The sequence below is a fragment of the Nothoprocta perdicaria genome, unplaced genomic scaffold (assembly GCF_003342845.1).
Source record: "Nothoprocta perdicaria isolate Ctin4 unplaced genomic scaffold, notPer1 scaffold_1, whole genome shotgun sequence".
In the NCBI taxonomy this organism is placed as follows: Eukaryota; Metazoa; Chordata; class Aves; order Tinamiformes; family Tinamidae; genus Nothoprocta; species Nothoprocta perdicaria.
The window spans coordinates 3,497,649-3,518,599 of NW_020454093.1; the positions used below are offsets into that span (position 1 = coordinate 3,497,649).

The window sequence follows — 20,951 nt, forward strand, 5'->3', positions numbered from 1 at the left end:
ATGAAATGGTATAAAAAGAAACAAGCTAAGGTCAGACATAATTTAAAATAAGTTAAAAGTACTTTTTGAAGTAAGATACGTATACATTTTCATGTAAATGGCTATGAAGCATGAGAACAACAAACAATTCTGCATGAAATGAGAAAAAGGACCCCCAAAAAGTGGGAAAAAGCAAAGCAGCTCCCGTTAAAATTCAACAAGCAGCACAAGAAAGACATTTGAACAAATGCTGGATTCAAATACAAAACCGTTCACCATTGAAAAGCAAGGTAGAAATCACAAATTAACGTTCTTTAAGCTCTATTCCTAGCCTAAATAAAGCTCAAAAATAATACTGCTTGCCTTCTCCGTACACATGTAGTTCCAAAGCATGTTGTAGTAAGATTTGGTACAAAGTTGTAGAAAGTTGATGTTTTAATTGTTGATTGCTGGTGCAGTAGGATCTTAAAAATACTTTAACAATTCAATGGTAATAGGCCAGACAGTTAACAGAGGAAAAAAAACAAACCTATTCAAGCCTAAAAAAAAATCTGTTTTTTTTTCCTCCCCAACGTAAAACACTTGAGTCACCACGGTAGTCAGATACATCCTCTTGCATTAATGTAACAGAAGGCCTAGACTATTAAACTATGGTTCCAATGGGACAATCAGTACTGCAAGCAACACACTGACTTCATGACAGCACTTGGGATTTGCCACTTGGCATTGATCATCCTGGAGTAAATACCAAAGAAGTTATTACAGAAAATAAAGCGTGCCCTGCAGTTCAAAGTCCTGCTGCAATCACAGCTGGAACTGACTAGTTTTCCCCATCCACATCAGAATTTCTAATCCCACCTCGACTGCCCGGTTCTGTTCTTAACGATCCGTCCAGCAGCTGCTGCCTTGGGTACCCTCGATTTACAGAAACAGCCCCTCAAGAGTACACTTAAATACTGAACTTAAATTCACACCTTTAACCCCACCTCTAACTCACCGAAGTTAGATCAGAAATCTAGCTGAGCTCAGCAGAATCCACATCTAACTTAATCCAACAGCACTGCTGAAATAGTTATGTATTCAACATGTATATCTTAAATATAGGTTGTTAACTGAAATCAATACTGAATTAACTGTGGAAAGAAAGAGTAAATGAGTGAGCTGACCTTTTCTCATTAACACTGTTTTCCAGTCTTAAAAGGGAATACAAGTGGTATAAACATATGCACCAAAAATCCAGTTAGAAAACTGAGATAACTGGGACTTTCATAAACAAAAGAATCCTTGGAATTATTACAAGTAGATACATTTTTATCAATTGAAGAATTCAACAGATTAATGCTTAGGAAAGCTTACTCTAACAAAAGAAAGATGGGTTTACAACATAGTTCATTCAACCCTCCATTTTAACTATCATCAATCCTCTCAAAGCCCAGCTCCTAGCAATGCAATACAGATTTTCCAGCCATCATGTTCTCGCGTTTTTACACTAATTTTTAAAAGTAGAAAGAGAAGCCATATTACAGACGACAGAAATTGTCTCATGAGCTTCACAGAAAACGTCTAGTTTCTGAAATACTTAAGGTTCACTTGAATAAGCTCATAAACCATCATGAAAGGTCTGACCATGCAGCAAGGGCTCACGGCGGCGGTACCCTTGCTTTGCTAGGATGTTACAGCCAAGTGCAACACCTCAAGAAACCCAGGTTTACCTCAGTGATTCCGGGTACCCTAAATCCAAAGCTTAGGCAATCCATAGTTCTAAAACCCCATTTTTAAGTGTCCCTGAACAAATTAAAAAGGAGTACAGTTCTGTTCATTTCAGCCAATTAAGTAAGAATGTATCTTATACAGTTAAAATATCTTTTAAATACAGTTAAACTGTATAAGCATAAAAATTAAAGAACAGATTCTTGTGTTTGCTTTATAGGGAGATAAAAATTAAGACAGCATTGCAGTTATTCAAGTGAACCTTGTACTTAGAAATCCTCAACATCAACTTCAAGATACCTCTATTTTCAAGACACTGTAGAAGACTGAATTACTAACCTTAGAAAATATAAAGCAGGACAAAGACTTGTGTGATTTTTTGTCCTTAAAACCACTGCTCTTCCTTATTCCTAGAACCGATGTTTCTTATTCCTGAGTTTTTAACCCATTCTGAGAGGAGCTTCATTTATTGAAAGAAACATATAGCAAATGAGGAAATAGCTTACAGCATACGTGGCAATTTCAAGTTAAATTTATGTTTGCCAAGAATACCTCTGAAGGGAAACATGCTTGAATAGCCCTGATGTGATTTCTGTCTCCTTGCATATTGCAAAGCTTGGTTGCTGCTTTTAAGAAAGCGATAAGCTGGGAAGTTACCATCCCAGGAATTACGTCCAAGTTAAAGTGGGAGTCAGAAATATTAGCTGCAATCTCCTGCTAACTCCTAAAGGCATAGGAGTCTGGCAAGCAAGCATTTGCTGAAAACTCCACTTATATTCAAACTAATGAATGTCACATCCCCCTGCAATGCCAGAGCTCACAGGAGTCACACACCTAGCAAAGACATTTTAATTACCCAAAGCACCAGCTGAGCATTTTGAAAGCACAAAGCACCACTTCCATTCAGACCAATGCTAGATCAAAAACTGCAACATCCTTTTCCTGAACTGTAACAAGTCAGTCATCGAGTATCCATACAACACAAGCAAATAGTGTGTACTGGAAGCTGCACTCCATACGTTCTGGAAAACTCACGCATAGCAAAACATTCGCTCTGGAAGCTACAAAGAGTTTACTGTGTAGACATCTCTAAACCTTTCCTTAAAGAACGTGACTATCCGAACGTGCTATGGGAGATACTGGGTGGACACTGTCTCTGCTGACTCGGCTGTTTCACGTGATGAGCAAACAGGAGTTGGGAATCAGAAGGGCAAAGTCTCCAGTTCGAGTTTAGCAAAATACAGGTGCTGCTTGTGCTGATCTATTGAGTTATACCTGCTTGTAGATTTTGAAACCTAGAATTACTTAATCTTACATTCTTTAATCTCATCTGAGAAAGCCTATGCAAAGGAAACAAGAAAAGGGGAAGGATGTTCCTAGTTCTGCTTCTCTCCACAGTACAGAACACAAGATTATAAAAATTCTAGAGTGATGTCTATGGGAATTTAAGCGACCTTAACAGACCCTTCTTGGCCTATTGACCATTTTTCTTCCCAGACTGCCACCTTAAATATGCAAACTGTTCTTTGCTGGCACAACTTCTGTATTATTCAGCATGAATCCTTTATAAAAGGAGGAGACTGGCCATTTACTTTCATGCTCTGATGAAGCTCAAAGTATAGAGGTTAAAAATTCAAGAAAACTTGAGGAAAGGTGATAAATCCCAAAAGGAAGTCCAACCCTATATTTTAAACATTGGTGTCCTGTGTCCCACATGGTTTAGTTATACCCTACTGTTTTAAACAAAATAATAACTTTCTTACAAACAGATTAATTACTATTTCACTTTTAGGCTGGTTTTCCTTTTTTCTTGGGTGGACCTTTGTAGCCTTTGGCCTTTCTTCTCAAGGTTCTCCGATCTACAATGGGGACCTCAATCTCTGCTTCCTCCGAGCTGCTGTCGGCAGCCCTCTCTGCCGCCGTCTGCGTGTACTGATCCATCTGCTCAGCAGACTCTTCTGGCTGCTCTTCTGCCTGGTTCTTCTGGCCCTCCTGTCCTGAAGGCTGCTGAGGAGAGACACCCTCAAATTCAGCCACCATCAACCCACTCTGACCCACAGCAACGGGGGCCTCCTGTGAATTGTGCCCTGCTTCCTCATTCTGTTCTTCCACGGAGGAAGCTGTTTTGGGCGACACGTTTTCAGACGCAGATTCTTCTGCTGCTTCGGTCACCACCGAGTTTGGCAGCCCATTGTCCGAGGGTTCATCCCTTGGAGCTGAAGCAGCTGCATTTTCTTCCTTTGATGATTTCTTCTTTTCAGCTTCCTGCTGCTCTTCTTCAGTGCCGTCCTTCTCTAACGGTGGAGTTTCTTCCGCCAGCACCTCTGAACTATTTGCATTTAAAACCTTTTGTTTGTTTTTTTTGAAGCGGGAGAGGAGAAAAGACATCAAAAGGACAATTACATTTAAGATACAGGACATGCAAAACCCTTACGTAGGAACCTCAGAGGAAATTTTGGCATTCAGGAGCTCCCAGTACTACATGCATTGTCAACAAACTGGTCCTCCTCTTTGCCCAAGATACCTTTGCAGATGGCATTTGATGTTCAGAGAGTGTCTTCTACTTTCAAATTTGTAATTTGGGCTCAGGTACAACATGAATATTCTAAAATTAATCCCAGGGGATTTTTTTTTTTTTGGACAGATATAATTAACATCACTTTACTAGCACAAAGTCCCATCACAATCTGCTTTTACACCATAAAACCAAACCAATAAAATCTGTATTCTAGAGGGGCAGCCTACCAACAATTAATTGCTTGTGCATTTGGTCACAGAAAACTACCACGCAAAACAAAATTGTGACTTTTCACACATATCCAACTTATGTAGGGAGAAATAACTGTTTCATTACTGGCAAGGCAACAAAGTATCTTTCTTTTAGATACCAGATGCACACACTCCCTGATTCTGCACATTAAAATAAACTTTAATAGTCTGTTTATTAATTGATTTAATCTGTCCTGATATTTCTTTTCTTCCAAAAAATTCACAAAGCAGTGACAGGGAAAGATGTTTTCTATCTGTCACTTGACAAAAAAAGTGTGCATACAGTGAAGTATACAGAAAAGATAAAAGGCATACACCAAAAAGAAGGACTTAAAATTTGCTGCACCTACCTTATCTGATACAGCGTCTTCTGAAGATTTTGCTGGAGGTTCAAGGACTAATGGCACGAGCAGGGTTGAGGGCTCCTCTCGACTTTCGGACTGCAGTTTCGATTCACCACTTAAAGCTTCATTTGCAGTCTCCTCTTCAGCTGTAAGTGAAGCCTTACTGCTTTCTTCTGCTACCTCACCATTAAGAGGTTCCACTGGAATTTCCTGAAAATTCACATTTTTAAGTCAAGGTTGTGCTCAGACACTGTTTCCAGACATCAGTGGGTATACTTATCACCTAAATTTGCAGTTTCACTCACGAAAACAGCTAGCTCAGGCACCTAGAAAAGTGTACTAAGAAGACAGAGCTCCATGTAGGGGCTACCCAACTACTTAAACTGCCTCAGAGCTTTCTGTTATCCGTCACACTGCATTTCTCACAAGTAGGCAAGCTGCAGTCATTCCTTCAAACTGTAGGTTAAAGATCCACACATGGCGTAAGCTCTACTTGCTCACAGATCACTAGAAACATAAAATTCTGTAGCTTCTGAAGTATATCAGTTATTAGCTCCTTCAATTAAGCCTTTTTTTTTTTTTTAAAGATATATTGGATCAGTTCTTTATCCTATTCCCATTCTCCACAACATCCAAGTGGGACAAATCAATTATAGAAGCTAGAAATTCTCACTAGACAGGCTAGAAATTCACTTCACTGAAGATCCTATGAACTCTAAGAAAGACAAGTAAGCAAAAGGAAAGTTCCCCCGACACTAATTCTGCACAGCTTTAGCTTTTAATGTGGGGTTATTAAAGCACTGGTATGTCAATCTAAGAGTCAATAAGATATGGATCTAGGCAGCTAAAGACCATACTTCACAGAAACTGTAGTTTCATATTGAAAACTTGCCATCTACCATCACTGCCACTTGCATATCTCTTGGCTTGAGCCTTGCCCGTCGACATCCAGCTCACCTCCTTCTCGCTCCGTTTCTCAGGGGGTGATGCATGTAACTCTGTTTCTGATGCACACTGATCCTCGTTGTCAACAATCATCTCCTCGTCGTTCTCCACTGCATTCTCCTCTGGTTCTTCTGCCAAGTCTTCTGAGTTTTCGGATGTATGGGCAAGCGGTTCCAGCCTGCAACAGATATTAAGATAGTTACTTAACATTTTTAAAATAAATGCATAACTTTGGTGATCAGCAAGGAAATCACTCTCTCAGGAGCAACTTTAAAGTTGGTCATATCTTACACTGTGGGAAAAACAGATTCAGAAATACAACTGCATCTAAGAATGGCTATTGCTTAAAGAGGTGAGAGAGATTAACTGGACAAAATTGCTGCAATAACTATAGAGACATCTATTTCACAGTGTGTGTAAACTTCTCTAAATCTGTTATTTGAAAATGAAAAACACAGTTAATCCACTACATATTTAAAAGCTACAAAGGGGGTTAGAGAAGAAGCAACTTGGCCTCACCCCACTGCAGGAGCAGTTAAAAATTATGCAGCTTTATAAGCAATTATGTTTACATAACCATTGAACATGCATGACTTAGAAACACCACGACTGAATAATAACCTGAGCTGATTAACACATCCTGGCTGAAGATACAGCCAGCTAGAGATTAAGCTAGCAAACAGCTAAAGATGAAGTTTTGAAGCACCTGGTATGTAGTGACACCACCTCAAACATTCCAATATTTCTGAAAGGATAAGTCCTAGGTGCTCCGGAGTAGTTCACTGGAGTAGTATACACAGATCAAAACAAGGAGATGGATTTGCACAAGGCTGCTTTGCAGTTCTATAACTGCAGCATTAGAGGGACTCATGCCAAATGGCTGTCCGAGAGGGAAGCCTTGCACAGGAGAGTGGCTCTAGGCAGGGGTCACATCCCTGAGGGAAGACCCTGCTCTGTTTGCTGGGGTGCACGGAAGGAGCAGCAAATGGCCACGTGGATCCACGTAGCCCTGCTCAGACACCACATTACACTTCTCACTCATAGGAGAAGCGGCCTCTTGTTTGATTCCACCTTGCCAGGCCCCAAATACTCACTTCCAGTGGCAGGGGCCAGGCTTCTCTCATGCTCAAGCAGTCACAAGCCAGAGCGTTTCCTAACTGGAACTGCGCAGGCTCCACAAGGGGCAGGCAAAAATCAGGCTGCGGCTACACGAAGAAACCTGGGAAGCCACTTAGCGTGGCAGCCAGCTGAAACCGAATCAGCTTCATGAAAATGGGTCAAATTTCTCCAGGGAGAACAAATCACAGAAAGAGATGTCTGAGGGCTGAGCTACGGGGGGCCCGCGAGTTTGCGCAAGCTGCGCTCCAGGTGGTGCAAAGGAGCAGTGCCCACTACAACCGCGCGGCAACAGGATACCCAGCCTCGAGGGCAATTCTGGTTTGGGGCTTTATTTTTAAATGAAACCTAATGGAATAAAATTGTTAGGGATTTCCCAGGAAATAATCAAACTCTTTTCACAAAGATAAAAATGGTTTTCCTTTCTCAAAAAGACAGATTTTCAATGACAAGGTAGTAGAAGAGTATAAAGGAAGAAAGAGAAAAAATGTGCCTGCATTACGTTCACACACCGGAGTGGGGAGGAAGGAGCATTTATTAAAATAATCATACCTTTGCTTTCTGGAAGGATTTCTTGCCTCGTAAGAACTATTGTGACGCACACAGACTTTCTATTTTTTATTTAATAACAGTATGAATATAAGCCTATTTTTTTCTAGGATATAAGTCTTGGCGTGACAGCTCTTAATTAGGATTTATCAAAAGGATTTTTCTTTAAAGGAGGACGTCCCGCAACTATTTTGTTACTAAGTCACAAGCAGTAACCATACCCCAAACTAAATAGTCAGATTTTATTCAGCTGTACCATAAAATGTCAGAAAGGGACTTTTCTCCAAAGATTGCATGTAACATGGTGGATAAGTGTCCATCTATATTATTATAAGGAAGCATGCTGTGTGAATATAGATATTTTTACCTTAACACATTCCTCTCAAACATACTCTCAGGTCTCTCTTTTTTTCCTGTTCTTTCCAACATCTGTTGGACTTTCAGAAACACCAGATGTCTTGGCACAGCCACTCTTCAGGTGCCATTTCAAATTCCTTTCTCACTCCCTGCTATTTTCAAGCAAACCAGAGTAGGAAAAAGGGAGTGGAAATGCCATATACCACACTGATGGAGACCCCTGCAGTTTGCAACTGCCTAAACAACAAGGTAATAGTATAATATGAGCTCCTTTACCTGCTTTCTGACACGTGAAGAGCATTTTCCTCATCTCCTCTGGAAATTTCAGGTTCAGATTCCTGGCTATTTTTTCCTATCCTGGGGCGTTTTAAATGGCTGCTTCGTGTCCGAATGGAAACAGGTGTTACAGTAGGCTCTTTGAAGGGAGAAAACATACAAACAATTACAGGTGAAGAAAATCAGTTTGGGGAAAACTACACACAGAATTTTTTCCCTAATCATTTCACTAAAGCAAGTGAGTGCAAGAGAAAAGTGAAGTGGCATTTTCCCGTGGTACTTATTTTCTGAACACACATATATAGCCTTGTTACCAAGACTTTTTACAATTAATTTTATGAATGGGACCCCAGCATCTTGGAGCTTCCATCTGCTTTGCAGACGAATAATCTAAATTACAAAGAGCCTGCTAACCTAGTAATTCATAATCACAATACTAATATAAGTAATACTTTTACCTTCAGATGTGCTTGCACGGACATCTAATGATTCTTTGCCTTTTTGAGATTCAGCCTAAAGCAAAAGCAAGACCAATGTTATTTTATGCTCATCTTCCCTTCGCTGACTGCACCTTTCTGAAATATTATTCTACAGTAACTATGCTACAGAAAACTGAATATAGCTATTCTTAATTTAAAACATATATATATTTTGTACATTTTACAAAGTATATACATAATTTTATTATGCATTTTTATATTTTGTATCTCAACAGAGCAGCTTTAGTTTTTGATTATCTGGTCTCAAGTAGAAGTACTTTTTCTGCTTTACTTCTGATCCCAACACACTACATCCCAACACACAAGATGAGACTTTTCCATAAACAGACATTACAGACAACGCTAGGAAGTTTTTTGTAACCAGTGTACAGCAGGTGCCCATAAAATTAACTGCCAAATGTCTTTTATTTTCTTGCTCCTCTTTTTTTGTAGGTACCCCAGAATCTACCCCAGAGTAGATGAGAAAATTTAGCAGAACAGTTTCATTTTTACACTTGTACTTTCTATACTTATTTTGATATTCAATAGAATATAGCAATCCACAGGTTATCTTTACAGGAAATATATAAATAAATGACAGCCAAAAAAAACCCCAGAACTTAGTGAAAAAAGGAACACTAAATTCAGCAGAGAAATGCATTTGGGGATTTTTTTCCAGGTGTCAGGGATGGCAGTGTTCCTCTCTTTTTAACAGTCTATCAGCTTTTAAACTTTGCAGAACTCTGTGCAGACACTGCAGGTGCCAGAAAGGAGCTGCCAGCAATCCTAGCAGGTGAGGAGGAACTGAAGCTGTTTGGGAACCCAGTATCTACCATCATCTTCTCGACCATGGCAAAAGAAAGGGCTTGAATTCTTAACTTACAACCACAAAAAAAACCCTAAGAACTAATAACATCCCTCTGCTATTTTCTCCAAATACATCCACATAACTCTGCAACCAAAATACACACTTTCATGAAATGCTTTTGCTGAAATGACCATTAGCAACATCTATCTGAATCTGCAGGTTAGTGATAAAGCTCAAACAGTCTTACAAATTAAAGACTATCATAGCAGTTACAATGAAGTTGCTGCATTCTCATCATTTACATACTGAAAACATCACTACTTTGCCATCAGTTCTGTTTTGGGAGATGTTCATTTTCTCAACTCCAAAAACAGACATTTGATTTAGGCTTTATGTTTAAATTTTATATCTAAAAGGATGAAAGCACCAATCTAAACACTATTTCCCATTTTCATGATTCAATATGCCACTGACTTTTATGAGAACATGGTCATATCTTAATGTTACAGATGGTTTGAAACACAGAAATCCATCTTCCCTACATTTGGAGGTATAAACTATTCCCAAGAACATTTTGTGCAGTCTTGGTACACATGTGGCATAGAGGAACAGATGCATGATACTCAAACACAAAAAGTATTCTCAGCTGCATACCCATACATAGCTGAAATCAGGCTAAAACTTCAAATACATATAAAGAAAGCTGTAATCCTTCTACATGGACAACAAATAACCTTGAACGCAAACTAAACACTTTCCACCATATTCAGTTGTGATGCGAGAGTGCAGTTGTATAAACATTTGTCTTTACTCTCTCCATTCCTGTTCAACAGCTGTTCTGGACAGTTTAATTTCCGAGACAGTTAAATATTCTCCTCCTCTAAGCTGCTTGCCAGCAGCCTAAGTTACTAGACATTGGCAGTTGTGACAGACCCCTTTCATTCGGGGGAATAATGATGGGGAAAAACCCAACAAAAGTATATTTTTTACCCCAGGTTAGTCATCAGTGTTAAGCCAGTGCATACATGGAAACAAATATTAAACAAGCATAGTATACTGTTTATCAAACATATCAATCTACTAGAATCATTCATTTCTCAACTTCAGAAATGAGAACTCTGGGGTTTTTTAAACTTTTTAAAAAGTTAAAAATATTTACTGAAGATAAAGAACAGGTAATTAAAGATGAAAGAACAAGACAAGATGCATTACATGATTATAATCATGTAGAATATAAAAAGTTTGAGGCTTTTAAGAGATTGAAAACATTCTGTGTACCTACACTTAGCTGTGTTTCTGGCTTTGTGTTCTGTTCGTTTGCCTCAGATCCTACTGCTGATGGCAGGAAATACTCCTCTGTCTGGAAGCTCATACTTTCCTTCTGTGAGGCCTCTTCTGCTAAAACCAGTCAAAATGGGCAGAAAGAAAAAAGAAAGATTACAGCATCTTTATTAGCCTTTCTGAACATGACCTCACAAAACCCCAGGGCAAATAAAATTTCTCTATTACTTTCCATGACTAACATTCAGCGGAGCCTCTGCAGAAAAAACAACCTACAGAAAAACTTCTACAGTGTCACAACATAACAAAATAAGGCACCCATACCTGTAACTTTGAACTTCTCCCTTTGCAATACGGTGGTAATAGGAGTCCGCTGGAACCAGTGTCCTGCTCCCTCCACTTCCCATAAGAGGTCATGGTCCCCAGGGTACTTCTCAAAGTAGCGCTTACAAGCTGGAAAAAAAAAAAAAAAAAAAGGAATAAAAGTCCTGCTTTGTACAATATAAAAGTTTATCTGGAATAAGTTAAATTGAAAGCTTCCATCATACACATAAGCCACCAGAAACTGAGACAATGCACAAGTGGTCCAGCCTGAATAATGATAACACTGCTATCCCTTCATCATCTTTCTCAATAAATCCTTCCCTTCAGGTTTAAGCACCTTCCACTGTTACATTAAACTGCAAACAAAAAAGGATGCTACTGTTTTCCCTTTTTTCTGAGCATCCATTTGGGGGTTTTACAACTTCACTGGTCCCTGTCTGTGCCAATCACAAGACCAAACTGGTCTTGTGGTTGGAAGGGCTCTCAGGTAGAGCATGCAGTTAAGGGATCTTGCCAACTAGCAACTCCTAAGCCCTTGTTAAAAGCACTCTGGGAATGCAAGCACATTGCCATTGAATGCCATTTATTATCATCAACTTACCATTCACTTTTGAAACACTTTCTTCTCTGCTATCCCTTCCCCTTTTTGCTCCCACTGTATGTGGCAAACACACACATGGAAAAGCTTGTTAGGACACTATTTTGTAGGGGGTCCTAGGAAAACACTCTCTTTTCAATTGATTCTCTACTGAGGCATAACTTCTGCAGACAAGATCTCAATATATAATCACTCCTTGCCAGGGAAATTCATTAGTTATTAATTGTGCTCGGGACAGTTGGCTGGCTTAAGCCTAACAAACAAGGTCTATTCAGATCCAACTGCAGAGTGGAGTATTTTAAGAGTAGAAAACTTTTTAGCAAAGAGGCCTGATGAAAATATGAATAGAGGGAAGCCTGGCAGATGCACTGAGAGCTGGACAAGACAAAGAAAGCCCTGAGAAACTGGGCAAATGCAGTTCTGCTTGCTTGAACATAAACAATGCCAAGCAACACGATTTCCAGGAAGTTTGTCACTACCTAGATACCATCTCCCTCCTTGGCTGTTAATGATAGAGCAGCAAGTGTATTCCTTTTAAGTTAAAACATAGTCAAGAATGTTCACTTGATCAGACATCCTGAGAATGTCAACAGGGAGTCAATGACCAAATGTCACACAAAGAGGATTCAAATTCTATAACGAAGTATTTCATCATCTTTCCTAAATGAGGGTTTTAATCTTCACTGAAGAGTAGGACATTTAAAAACCCTTTACTGTGAGGGTGGTCCAACGCTGGAACAGGTTGCCCAGAATGGTTGTGGAGTCTCCATCCTTGGATATACTCAAAATCCAGATGGATACGGTCCAGCACAACCTGCTCTGGCTGATCCCGCCTGAACATGAGATTACCTGCAGAGGTCCCTTCCAACCTCAGCTACTCCGTGATTCTGTGATGCAGCCACAAACACAGAGTGCTGTCTTGCAACTTGAACAACACTACTCATTTAGACACAAAGAGAAATCAAAGACTACCAGAAAAATAAATCAAAGAGCTTGCCTGTGTACATGAAGGATGACAGAGGGTATCGTAAGCCAAGTGCGTCTTCAGTAAAGGAATCCACAAAGTCTTCCAACATCATTAGCCCAAAATCTTTTCCACGATGTTTCTTTCTTACAAACATTGTGTCTAACACTGGAAGCTGATAACTCTGAGTAAGGTAAGAAGTACAAACACTTCCTAAAACAATGAGAGGAGGAAAATACCCATCAGTATTTCAACACTGGGGGAAAAGGAGCCAAAAGAAAAAAAAAAAATCATGAATTGGACTTTTCTATTGGCTACGTAACTCCTCAGGAAAAAAAAATATGAAAATTGCAATTCAGCTCTTATTGAAGGAATAACTCCAGATTTTGAAATGAAATGACACGCCCAAAAAAAAAAGTAGTTTTGCATTTTTGCATAGAAAAAATTCAATAAATAGCACATATTATCTACAAATAAGACTAAAACAGACTGTAATAACACATATACTTCAGTATCAGAGGGTCTATTGACTATAATAGTCAGTGATGCCAAAACGACGTCATTTAATAGTATTAGAACAGCACGTCAACTACCAAATCGATTTGAGGATTTCACTCATTATATTTCAATATATTTTGCCAGACGGTGTGAATGATGCCAGTAAATGACCCTTTCCTCTAACGAGGGGAGAGAGAAATATATGGTCTCCTATACAATTTGGTTTGTCCTTGCAATACTTTTTAAGAAGAGTGAAAATACTTATCCTTACTTTTCAAGCAAGGAACACATAAGCAGGAAGGTTACATTACTTGGACATTGTCTGGGATATTAATCAGGCTCCAATGCTTTCCTAATCATATGTGTATGGTCAATGACCAGCCAGTTTATTATTGTATTTTAACAGTTTGCAAGGACCTATGTTTATGCTAGAGCTGGGGGACATCTTCAGGGAGTCTCCAGTACCATAATTAACCCATAATACATTAGACTCTTCTAGGGGTAAAATAGACATGTCAGAAAGTTCCTCCCTGATCCAAAAAATTATCCTCTAACTATGAAGTGATATCACTGTACTAAACAGCCTATTCCTAAATACCAAATTTTATTGGTATTTAGGCAAAACTTGGAAAACCACAATAAAGTTCAAAATAACTAAAAAGGAATGTTCTAGAAAAACAGAAAAACTGTTGGCAAAACTGTGAACTCTGAGGGAGTGCATGTGAATGGAAGGAAAGGGAACCTCTTTGTCAACACTAAGCATAGCTGAGGCTTGTGCCCACAAGTGAGTTTTTTTCTGCTGTAAAATACTGGAGAAACATTTGCAGAATCAAGTAACATTATCTGATTTCAGATAAACAGGAGCTCCACATTCTGGAGCTATTCAGGCCTTAAGTAGGCAAAATACTTCCACAAGTGTTCTACTCTCCAATGAATTTCAGATTAATCAAAAATGACACAGACTTGTCCAACATATGTGAAAGAAATAACAAACCAAGAAAATCCTTGTGCTTTCACACTACCAATGTGTCAGCACATAGCACGGGTGCACAGGTTCAAAATTGAAAAGGGAAAAGCACAAGAGACTGTTCTAACCTTCAATTGATGCAAATGAATCAACAGAGGAAGCCAGAGAAGCAGCAGCAGAACTTGATATAGATATCAGAACTCAGAACAAAGCTTTAATCTCATACTGGCATATTTCATTAGCTTCAAAGGATGATAACACTTGCTTGTAAACTAATTTTGATCTATACTAATACCCCTTAAAAACAAATAAACATATGTCCATCTAACATTGCACTATTGTCCTATGGAGAAAAAAGAAAAGGTTTCAAGAACTCTTTTTTATGGGTTCAGATTATCTTAAAATACAAGCTAGATTCAAGAAGTACCTTCTTAGATTCCTAAATCACATAAGCATTTAAGCTACTTCTAGAAAATTTAACTGCAGTCTGATCTTTTATGAATTCAAAAAACACACTAGCTCACTAGGCCCACACAGCTTGCCAGGTCTAACTACACACAGTATTTTCCAAATACACTTCCCATCTCACCTCTTCTTCCACACCCAGGGAAAAGAAGAAAAAAAAAAATCCCTCAGTGTACAAGTGTTTTACCTGTAGGTTTAACAGAATAGAACCCAATAGCCTCTCCTTTTTTCCATATGATCTTAGCATAGTCATTGCTACCATGACAGAGAAATGGGATCTCATTTCTTTCTATTTCTTGTTTCCGATAGATAATTCGATTCAGAACATAGAGAACCACCCTCTCTCCAACAGACTTCACCTAAGGAAAACACAGAACATTTTAGAAGAGCAGTTAGTTAAGTTGATACCGATATAGTAGAGACCTTATTTTTCAAAAGTGCCAGTTAACACAACTGCAAGAGAAGCTTCAAGTGCTCAAGCAGGACAAAACTCTGGGTTTTTGTCTGAAGACAGGAGATGCTCTGAAGCCACAGCAACAGTTTATGTGAAAAACACTACCACAGGGAGAGGATATTTCGCAACTTCAGCATGAGTCCCAACCCAATGGGTAAATACTTGGGGCTGGGAAGAGAACTTTTTTGATTTAACTCAGATTATTTTTGGATCTAAGAAACATTCACCACATGGAAAGCAGTATGTCAGCATCAGACTTCTCAGGCCAGCAAGTAACTGGAGTCCTACAGAGAAGTCATGACGAGCCCTCACTTGGTTACAGGACTCAGCACATTCAGATCAACTACAGTTAGAGTGACAGAGACAACAGGACATGATGCCACGGAAGAAACACTTTTAACAGTTTCTGTGGTATTAGACAAGTTAAAAACTAAATCAAAAAAAAATGTAGCCACTAATATGAGTGTACAAATGCAATGAGCAGATATAAACAACAGTGCTGAGGAAAACAAAATCACCAACACCACATAGACACCAGGCAACTTGTATGTTCCCAAGCCCCCTATATCCGACTCTCTTCTGTTAAAAGTTTTCTCCTGGTATTTGTATGTAGCTTACTAATCACCTGCTAAGACTGGCAGATATTCCTACAATACAATGTATCGCTCTCCCAAGTCATTTCAATACCACCAGATATACCATATCCCAAAGGGCAAGACAAAAAATCATCATTAACAGCAAAATAATTTGCATAGAAAGTGATCACACAAGCACCACTCTCTTTCTAGACAATATCTTCAAAACCAAATTCCCTTTCCCCTATTACAGATTCCACTATTCCCCTTGATCCTGCTTTTATATGAAGTGGCTCATTTCCAAAAGAAAACAAAACACATTACATCTCATACACCAGCTATTGGCCATTATCTTCATGGAGAAAAACAGTTGCTAGGTGAACACTGGAGCTCTTTACCTGCTGAAGCCCCTCTCTAGAAGGTACAGATGTTCTCACAATGTCATCAATTGACCACCACTGGTCAGCAAGATACAGGGCTACAGCTTGAGAGAAACAAGTGGAAACAGAAAGTTAGTGATTGTCACCATTTCAAAAGAAACAAATTCATTAAAGGCACTAAAGCAGTTAGGAATATCACTGTAGCAACCAAGTTAAGCAACTTCTAATCAGCCCTATATTCATCCAGTTCCTACTACCTTAGCACAACACAGGTGGTGCTATAGATTTCAAACCTCCCCATACATAACAGTCTCTGGTCCAAGATCTGTTTGAAACTGAGGACAAAAAGAGAAACCAAGTGCAGATTTTGAACAGTATGAAACAGGAAAAGTGTTTTTCATACATCAGCACTACCCTTTATTGCTGTGCTCTAGCACTTCTTTGCAATAAAAACTGGCCCTGTCAAGAGCAATATACATAGGTGTATATACGTACACACACATGCATATACGTGTATTTTAGTTGAGGATATTGACATTGAAACTGTTTAAATCTGAGTCAGATGGATATGAGGAAAAGAGTTTGATTCACTTGTGTTTATGGCAAACTCAGAACCCATATATATATATATAAGGTCATATGGAAAGTGGAAAACAAGTCATAGCACTGAGCTTGTTACGGAGAACTGGAAGGGGACAACAGTAAGATGCTACTTTGGCCAGAATTACATGAGGACTTGCAGGGAGGGACAAATTTAAACTTGATGTTGATGGATCACTGCTTGTAAAGAGTATGCATATTCACAGCCAAGGGTACAGATTCTATGGAAGCTCAGAACACTCATTTTGGAAATGCGAGGTGTACATCAACAACTGAGATACATGTTGTGCTTTGTTATTACATGCACTGAATCGGACAAGCACCCTTTCACGTTGCTAAATAGCCTGTGAATTTCGTGTCCAGTTCTGCTCTCATCAACATGCAAACTTCTATTATTTGTGTTGAAAAATCGACAGCAAAAAAGAGTAGTATGGGAATATGACAGTAGTGGACCACAAATGGGAAAATAGCAAAGTTATGAGCTACATCAGCACGGAACGGGCAAGGGCCTGGTTACATGTATTGTCATGGAAAAGGAGACAGCAACACGGAGATTAGAATCTTAAAATGAAACCTGTGAGCGAGTCCTCTGGTGCAAACAAAGCAAGAACTTTGTGTGTCTGCTCTCCACCATAAAGAGGAACGAAGCCCACAGTTGACAAGCTAATAGGAATCTGAAACAAGAGCGTACAACACTTCAATAGACTCTTGCTGATACAACATTAGTAAAATATACAGAGAACACTTAGCAAGATAAGCAAGATGAGTTTTGAAAACTGAGCATGTCATAGTTAGCTGTAAAAGGCAAGTATCAGACCCTCCCTTACTAACTTCTTTGTAACACAATCTTCTTTTTGAAGAAAGGAGGAAAAAAAAAAAGAAAAAGAAAAACCACCTAAAGAGCCCAATTTTCAAGCTCTGGCACATTAACTGCAGCTCTTTATGCTGCCACACCTCTGTGCTGTCAGCAGCCTGTGCTAACGTGCACAGCTGCAGTGAGGTGTGTGAAGGGCCAGCACACACTCTCTGCAACTGCCTGGCCACCCAAGCTGCCAAACCCTGCCGGAGCAGGTGGGCACAGGACCCAAACACCTGAATTGCCAGGGTTCATTCCCAACAGCCCCAGTGTGCCAAGGGCCAAGGTGGGAACTTCGGTCCCAAAGGGATTTTCATCCCTAAAATTGCACACATTTTAGAAATTTAAAATTTGTCTGTTTGATTTTCCCTCTGGATCATTATAAGGGTCAAAGCAATTCACTGATGAGGATTAAGGGCTTTTGGGGAAATTCCTTTTGAAACTTCAATTTATATATTCTCAATATTTAATTAGCACATCCACAAATTAGACAAGTGTTAATGGTGTGATAAATAGATTCACTTATCCAGAAAACAGTCTGTAATAGGATCATGATACACTCTGCCACAAATGATGTTAATACAGATAAATATTTAGGCATACAGCACCTGCCTGACCACAAAGGCTGGGAAGTACTCAGGACTCTGCTTCTGCAAAGCAGTCTGCACTGACCTTCTGTGCCCATAGTGACTCCTCTCACCTCACTTACTTGTCATTTAAGTCACATATCATGTCTTTTGTTGATACTACTTATATGAGAAGCGTTCATCTGGATCAAGCCAACATTGGACAATTTATCACTCAAGTGTTTGAAACATAATGTCATAGAACTCTCAATAACAGCAGGTAATATTTCAGACAAAACAAAAAGGGTCTCCTTTTCACTTATGAAACTAGTGAAACTTGCACATCAAGAGTTCAATTCAACTAAGTGAGCAGATCTTCAGTGAAGATCACTGAAAGACTGAGATACAAACAGCCACTGGGCTCCGTAAAGCATGAATTCAAAGTTATTTCTAATGACCACATGAGTTGGTGTTTTAGATTGTTTGGTTTTGTTTTCATTTTTCTAATAGTTATTCAGTACCTACAGAGACATTGTCCAGGAGCAGATGAAGCAACTGATATTCAGATCTGAACTTGCATCACAAAACAAAACTAAGCAGAGCTTAAAACATAATATGGAACTTTCAAAATGTAAAAGCCATGTTAAAATAATGATGTCATCCAACAGTTACGGATTGTGGTTTTTCCTACATATTTTAAATCTACAAGCAATCAACAAAACTATATTTGCTGGTTCTTACTTTGCTGTGGTCTGGCAAGGACAAGAATTCAGGCCGATTTGGATCTCCACACCGAAGGTCAGACATGTAGTCCTCTGCTGAGCTCTCCAAGTCCTCGTGACTGTAGCCATTCAACACATCCACAGGGAATGCCATTATCTTGGGAAAAGAAACGGCACAGTTAGTACTGCAGGTAACCTGAGGGATACCGTGAGTAGATCAGGAAGTAACTAGGAAGGCTGTTAAACGTCCCTCTCTTCTCCTCTCCTCAGACACTATCCAAGGGGAGCACCACGCTGAGCCTCACACTCAGCTCCACAGCCTGGTCTCCCAGTTACAGACAAGACTAGGGCAAGATCGGCACTGCTCCGTGTAAAGCAAACCTACTTCTGTGTCCTCTGCCTTAGCCTTCTGATTTTCCCCACATTATTTACTTTATGCGCGACCTTTGTAGCTGGCACACAACCCTATTCTTCACCTCGGGGCCAGGAAGAGAGAGCGAAGCTCCGGGCACTTACTTAGGGTGCTGCCTGCCAACACTCAGCCTGTGAAGGGACACATGAGCCCAGGCACGTTCAGAAGCAGAAAAGGAAGATTTTAGCCAACAGATCCCTCTAGACCCAAGCAGATGGCAGACTTCTGGGACACAAAACCCCTCTCAGCAGCCCAGGTGCAACAGGACACACACTGCCAAGAGGCATTGAGACACACTGCATGTGTGTTTCAGTGCGGGGCTGCCAGGCAGATACACTGACACCCCACGCTTCCAACTAGCTCATCTTCCCCACAAAGCCAGCCTTTTTCAACAGATCTCCTTTACACTCCTTATTTGAGAGCTGAAACAAAAAGCAACAAGATCTAAACATCTTAGCAACTTAACAGTGCTTAACAAGCTCCTAGCACAAGCGGACGGACCATTAATCTCCTTTCACCACCAGCAGCTCCCCCAACACTGCTGTTAACACGTCCTCCCACCTCACTGCTCACAGAAACCCTCCACGCACCTCCGCTCCATCCTCCACACGAGCAGCTCGGGCTGCACAGCGTCATCCCAGCACGGGCAGCCCTGCAGCTCTCAAGGGCCAGGCGCCGCTCCGGGCCGGGCTGCACCATTAAATCCCACACGCTGCATGGGTTTGAGGCTGCCAATTAAGCCATAGGTGGCCGAGAAGAGGTAAACGGTTCCAAAACTATCAATAGGAAGAATTTCATTTATAGAGTTTGCATTTAAACCTCTCTTGGAAGAAAGTGACGAGTTGTTCAGAAATACTCTCTCCTGCCAGCTGAGAAATGCCAGCAAAAAAACAACAGCCCACATTGGATTTAAGAGACACTTTATTAAGGTGGAAAGAAAACCCAAGCTAAAGCATGGAAGACTATGGCAGCAATAGTTCTTTGGAGGTTTCCTTTGATCCAAATTTGTCTTGTCAAAGCACCATCAAGTTAAGATGAGCACGAGCTCCTGGCACCCACCGACTGCTCTTCAGCTGGGGCTGCTGCAGTCTGTGGGGCTGTAACTCAAAGCAGCCACAGGAGCTTCTGCTGGGCCTCACAAGCCCGGGCTAGCTCACGGGTTTCCATCCTAGGAGGATCCTAGAGCTCTTGATCTTTCCCCACGTTGCTCCCAGCACCTCACCACTAACTCCCTGATGAGAACAGAGTTTTTCCTGGCAGATTTAAGATTCCTAGTCTCGTTTTATTCTTCCTTTTTTGCCAGGCCTCCCTCTTTCATCTGCCATTTAGTGCTCTATAGACAGAGGTAAATTATATGCAAAAGACCTTTTGATTTTAACTCACTCAGCGACAATTAGAAACTGAATTTTAAAAGCTTTTAATGGTAATAATATACTACTAAAAAGCTGCTTGAATAGACAAGACCATTCCTTCCACACAAAAGGCAGATTTTTTTTAATGTTAAAACTGAAAACAAAATCAGACATGATTTCATTGGCACTTGCAGCTGTTAACAAAAAAAAGCGTTCCATTAATGCTATTTTCTAAGATATTACACATACACATTCCCCACAGCAATTTCCTCTCGGATCCAGCTCATTCCTTCCCTTATCTGTTATTTGGACATTCTCTTGCCTTCCCTTCTTGTCTCTCACATTCCTCCTGCTATTGCTCCCTACCCTGTTCCAGATGCTTGGCTACCTCCCTTACTTCTATGTGTGATCCCTTCTCCAGAAGCTGCCCTGGCTCAGGGGCAGGCAAGAGACACGGGGCGCTCGCCATTCCTCCCCATTTCCTCCCCGGCTGGAAAGGGAAGCCAGCGGAAGAGCCGAGGACCCGGCACAGCTGCTGCAAGGGAAGCAGGGCAAGCACTGGCGGCCTCCTCACCTCCAGCAGATAACACTGTTCACCTCTCTAT

At 40.2% G+C, this 20,951-nt stretch overlaps 1 protein-coding gene across 1 annotated transcript; it reads right to left on the minus strand.

The window, feature by feature from the left end:
- Positions 1–656: 656 nt before the first annotated feature.
- Positions 657–18,736, minus strand: FAM169A (family with sequence similarity 169 member A). Its single transcript, XM_026038369.1, has 12 exons — positions 18,602–18,736; positions 17,013–17,112; positions 15,857–15,942; positions 14,617–14,788; positions 12,533–12,712; positions 10,938–11,066; positions 10,615–10,727; positions 8,504–8,558; positions 8,046–8,184; positions 5,760–5,925; positions 4,809–5,012; positions 657–4,035 (listed from the first exon to the last, which is right to left on the minus strand). The coding sequence occupies exons 1-12, from the start codon at positions 18,734–18,736 to the stop codon at positions 3,478–3,480; spliced, it is 2,037 nt and encodes a 678-aa protein (XP_025894154.1). The 3' UTR covers positions 657–3,477.
- Between the last annotated feature and the right edge of the window lie 2,215 nt (positions 18,737–20,951).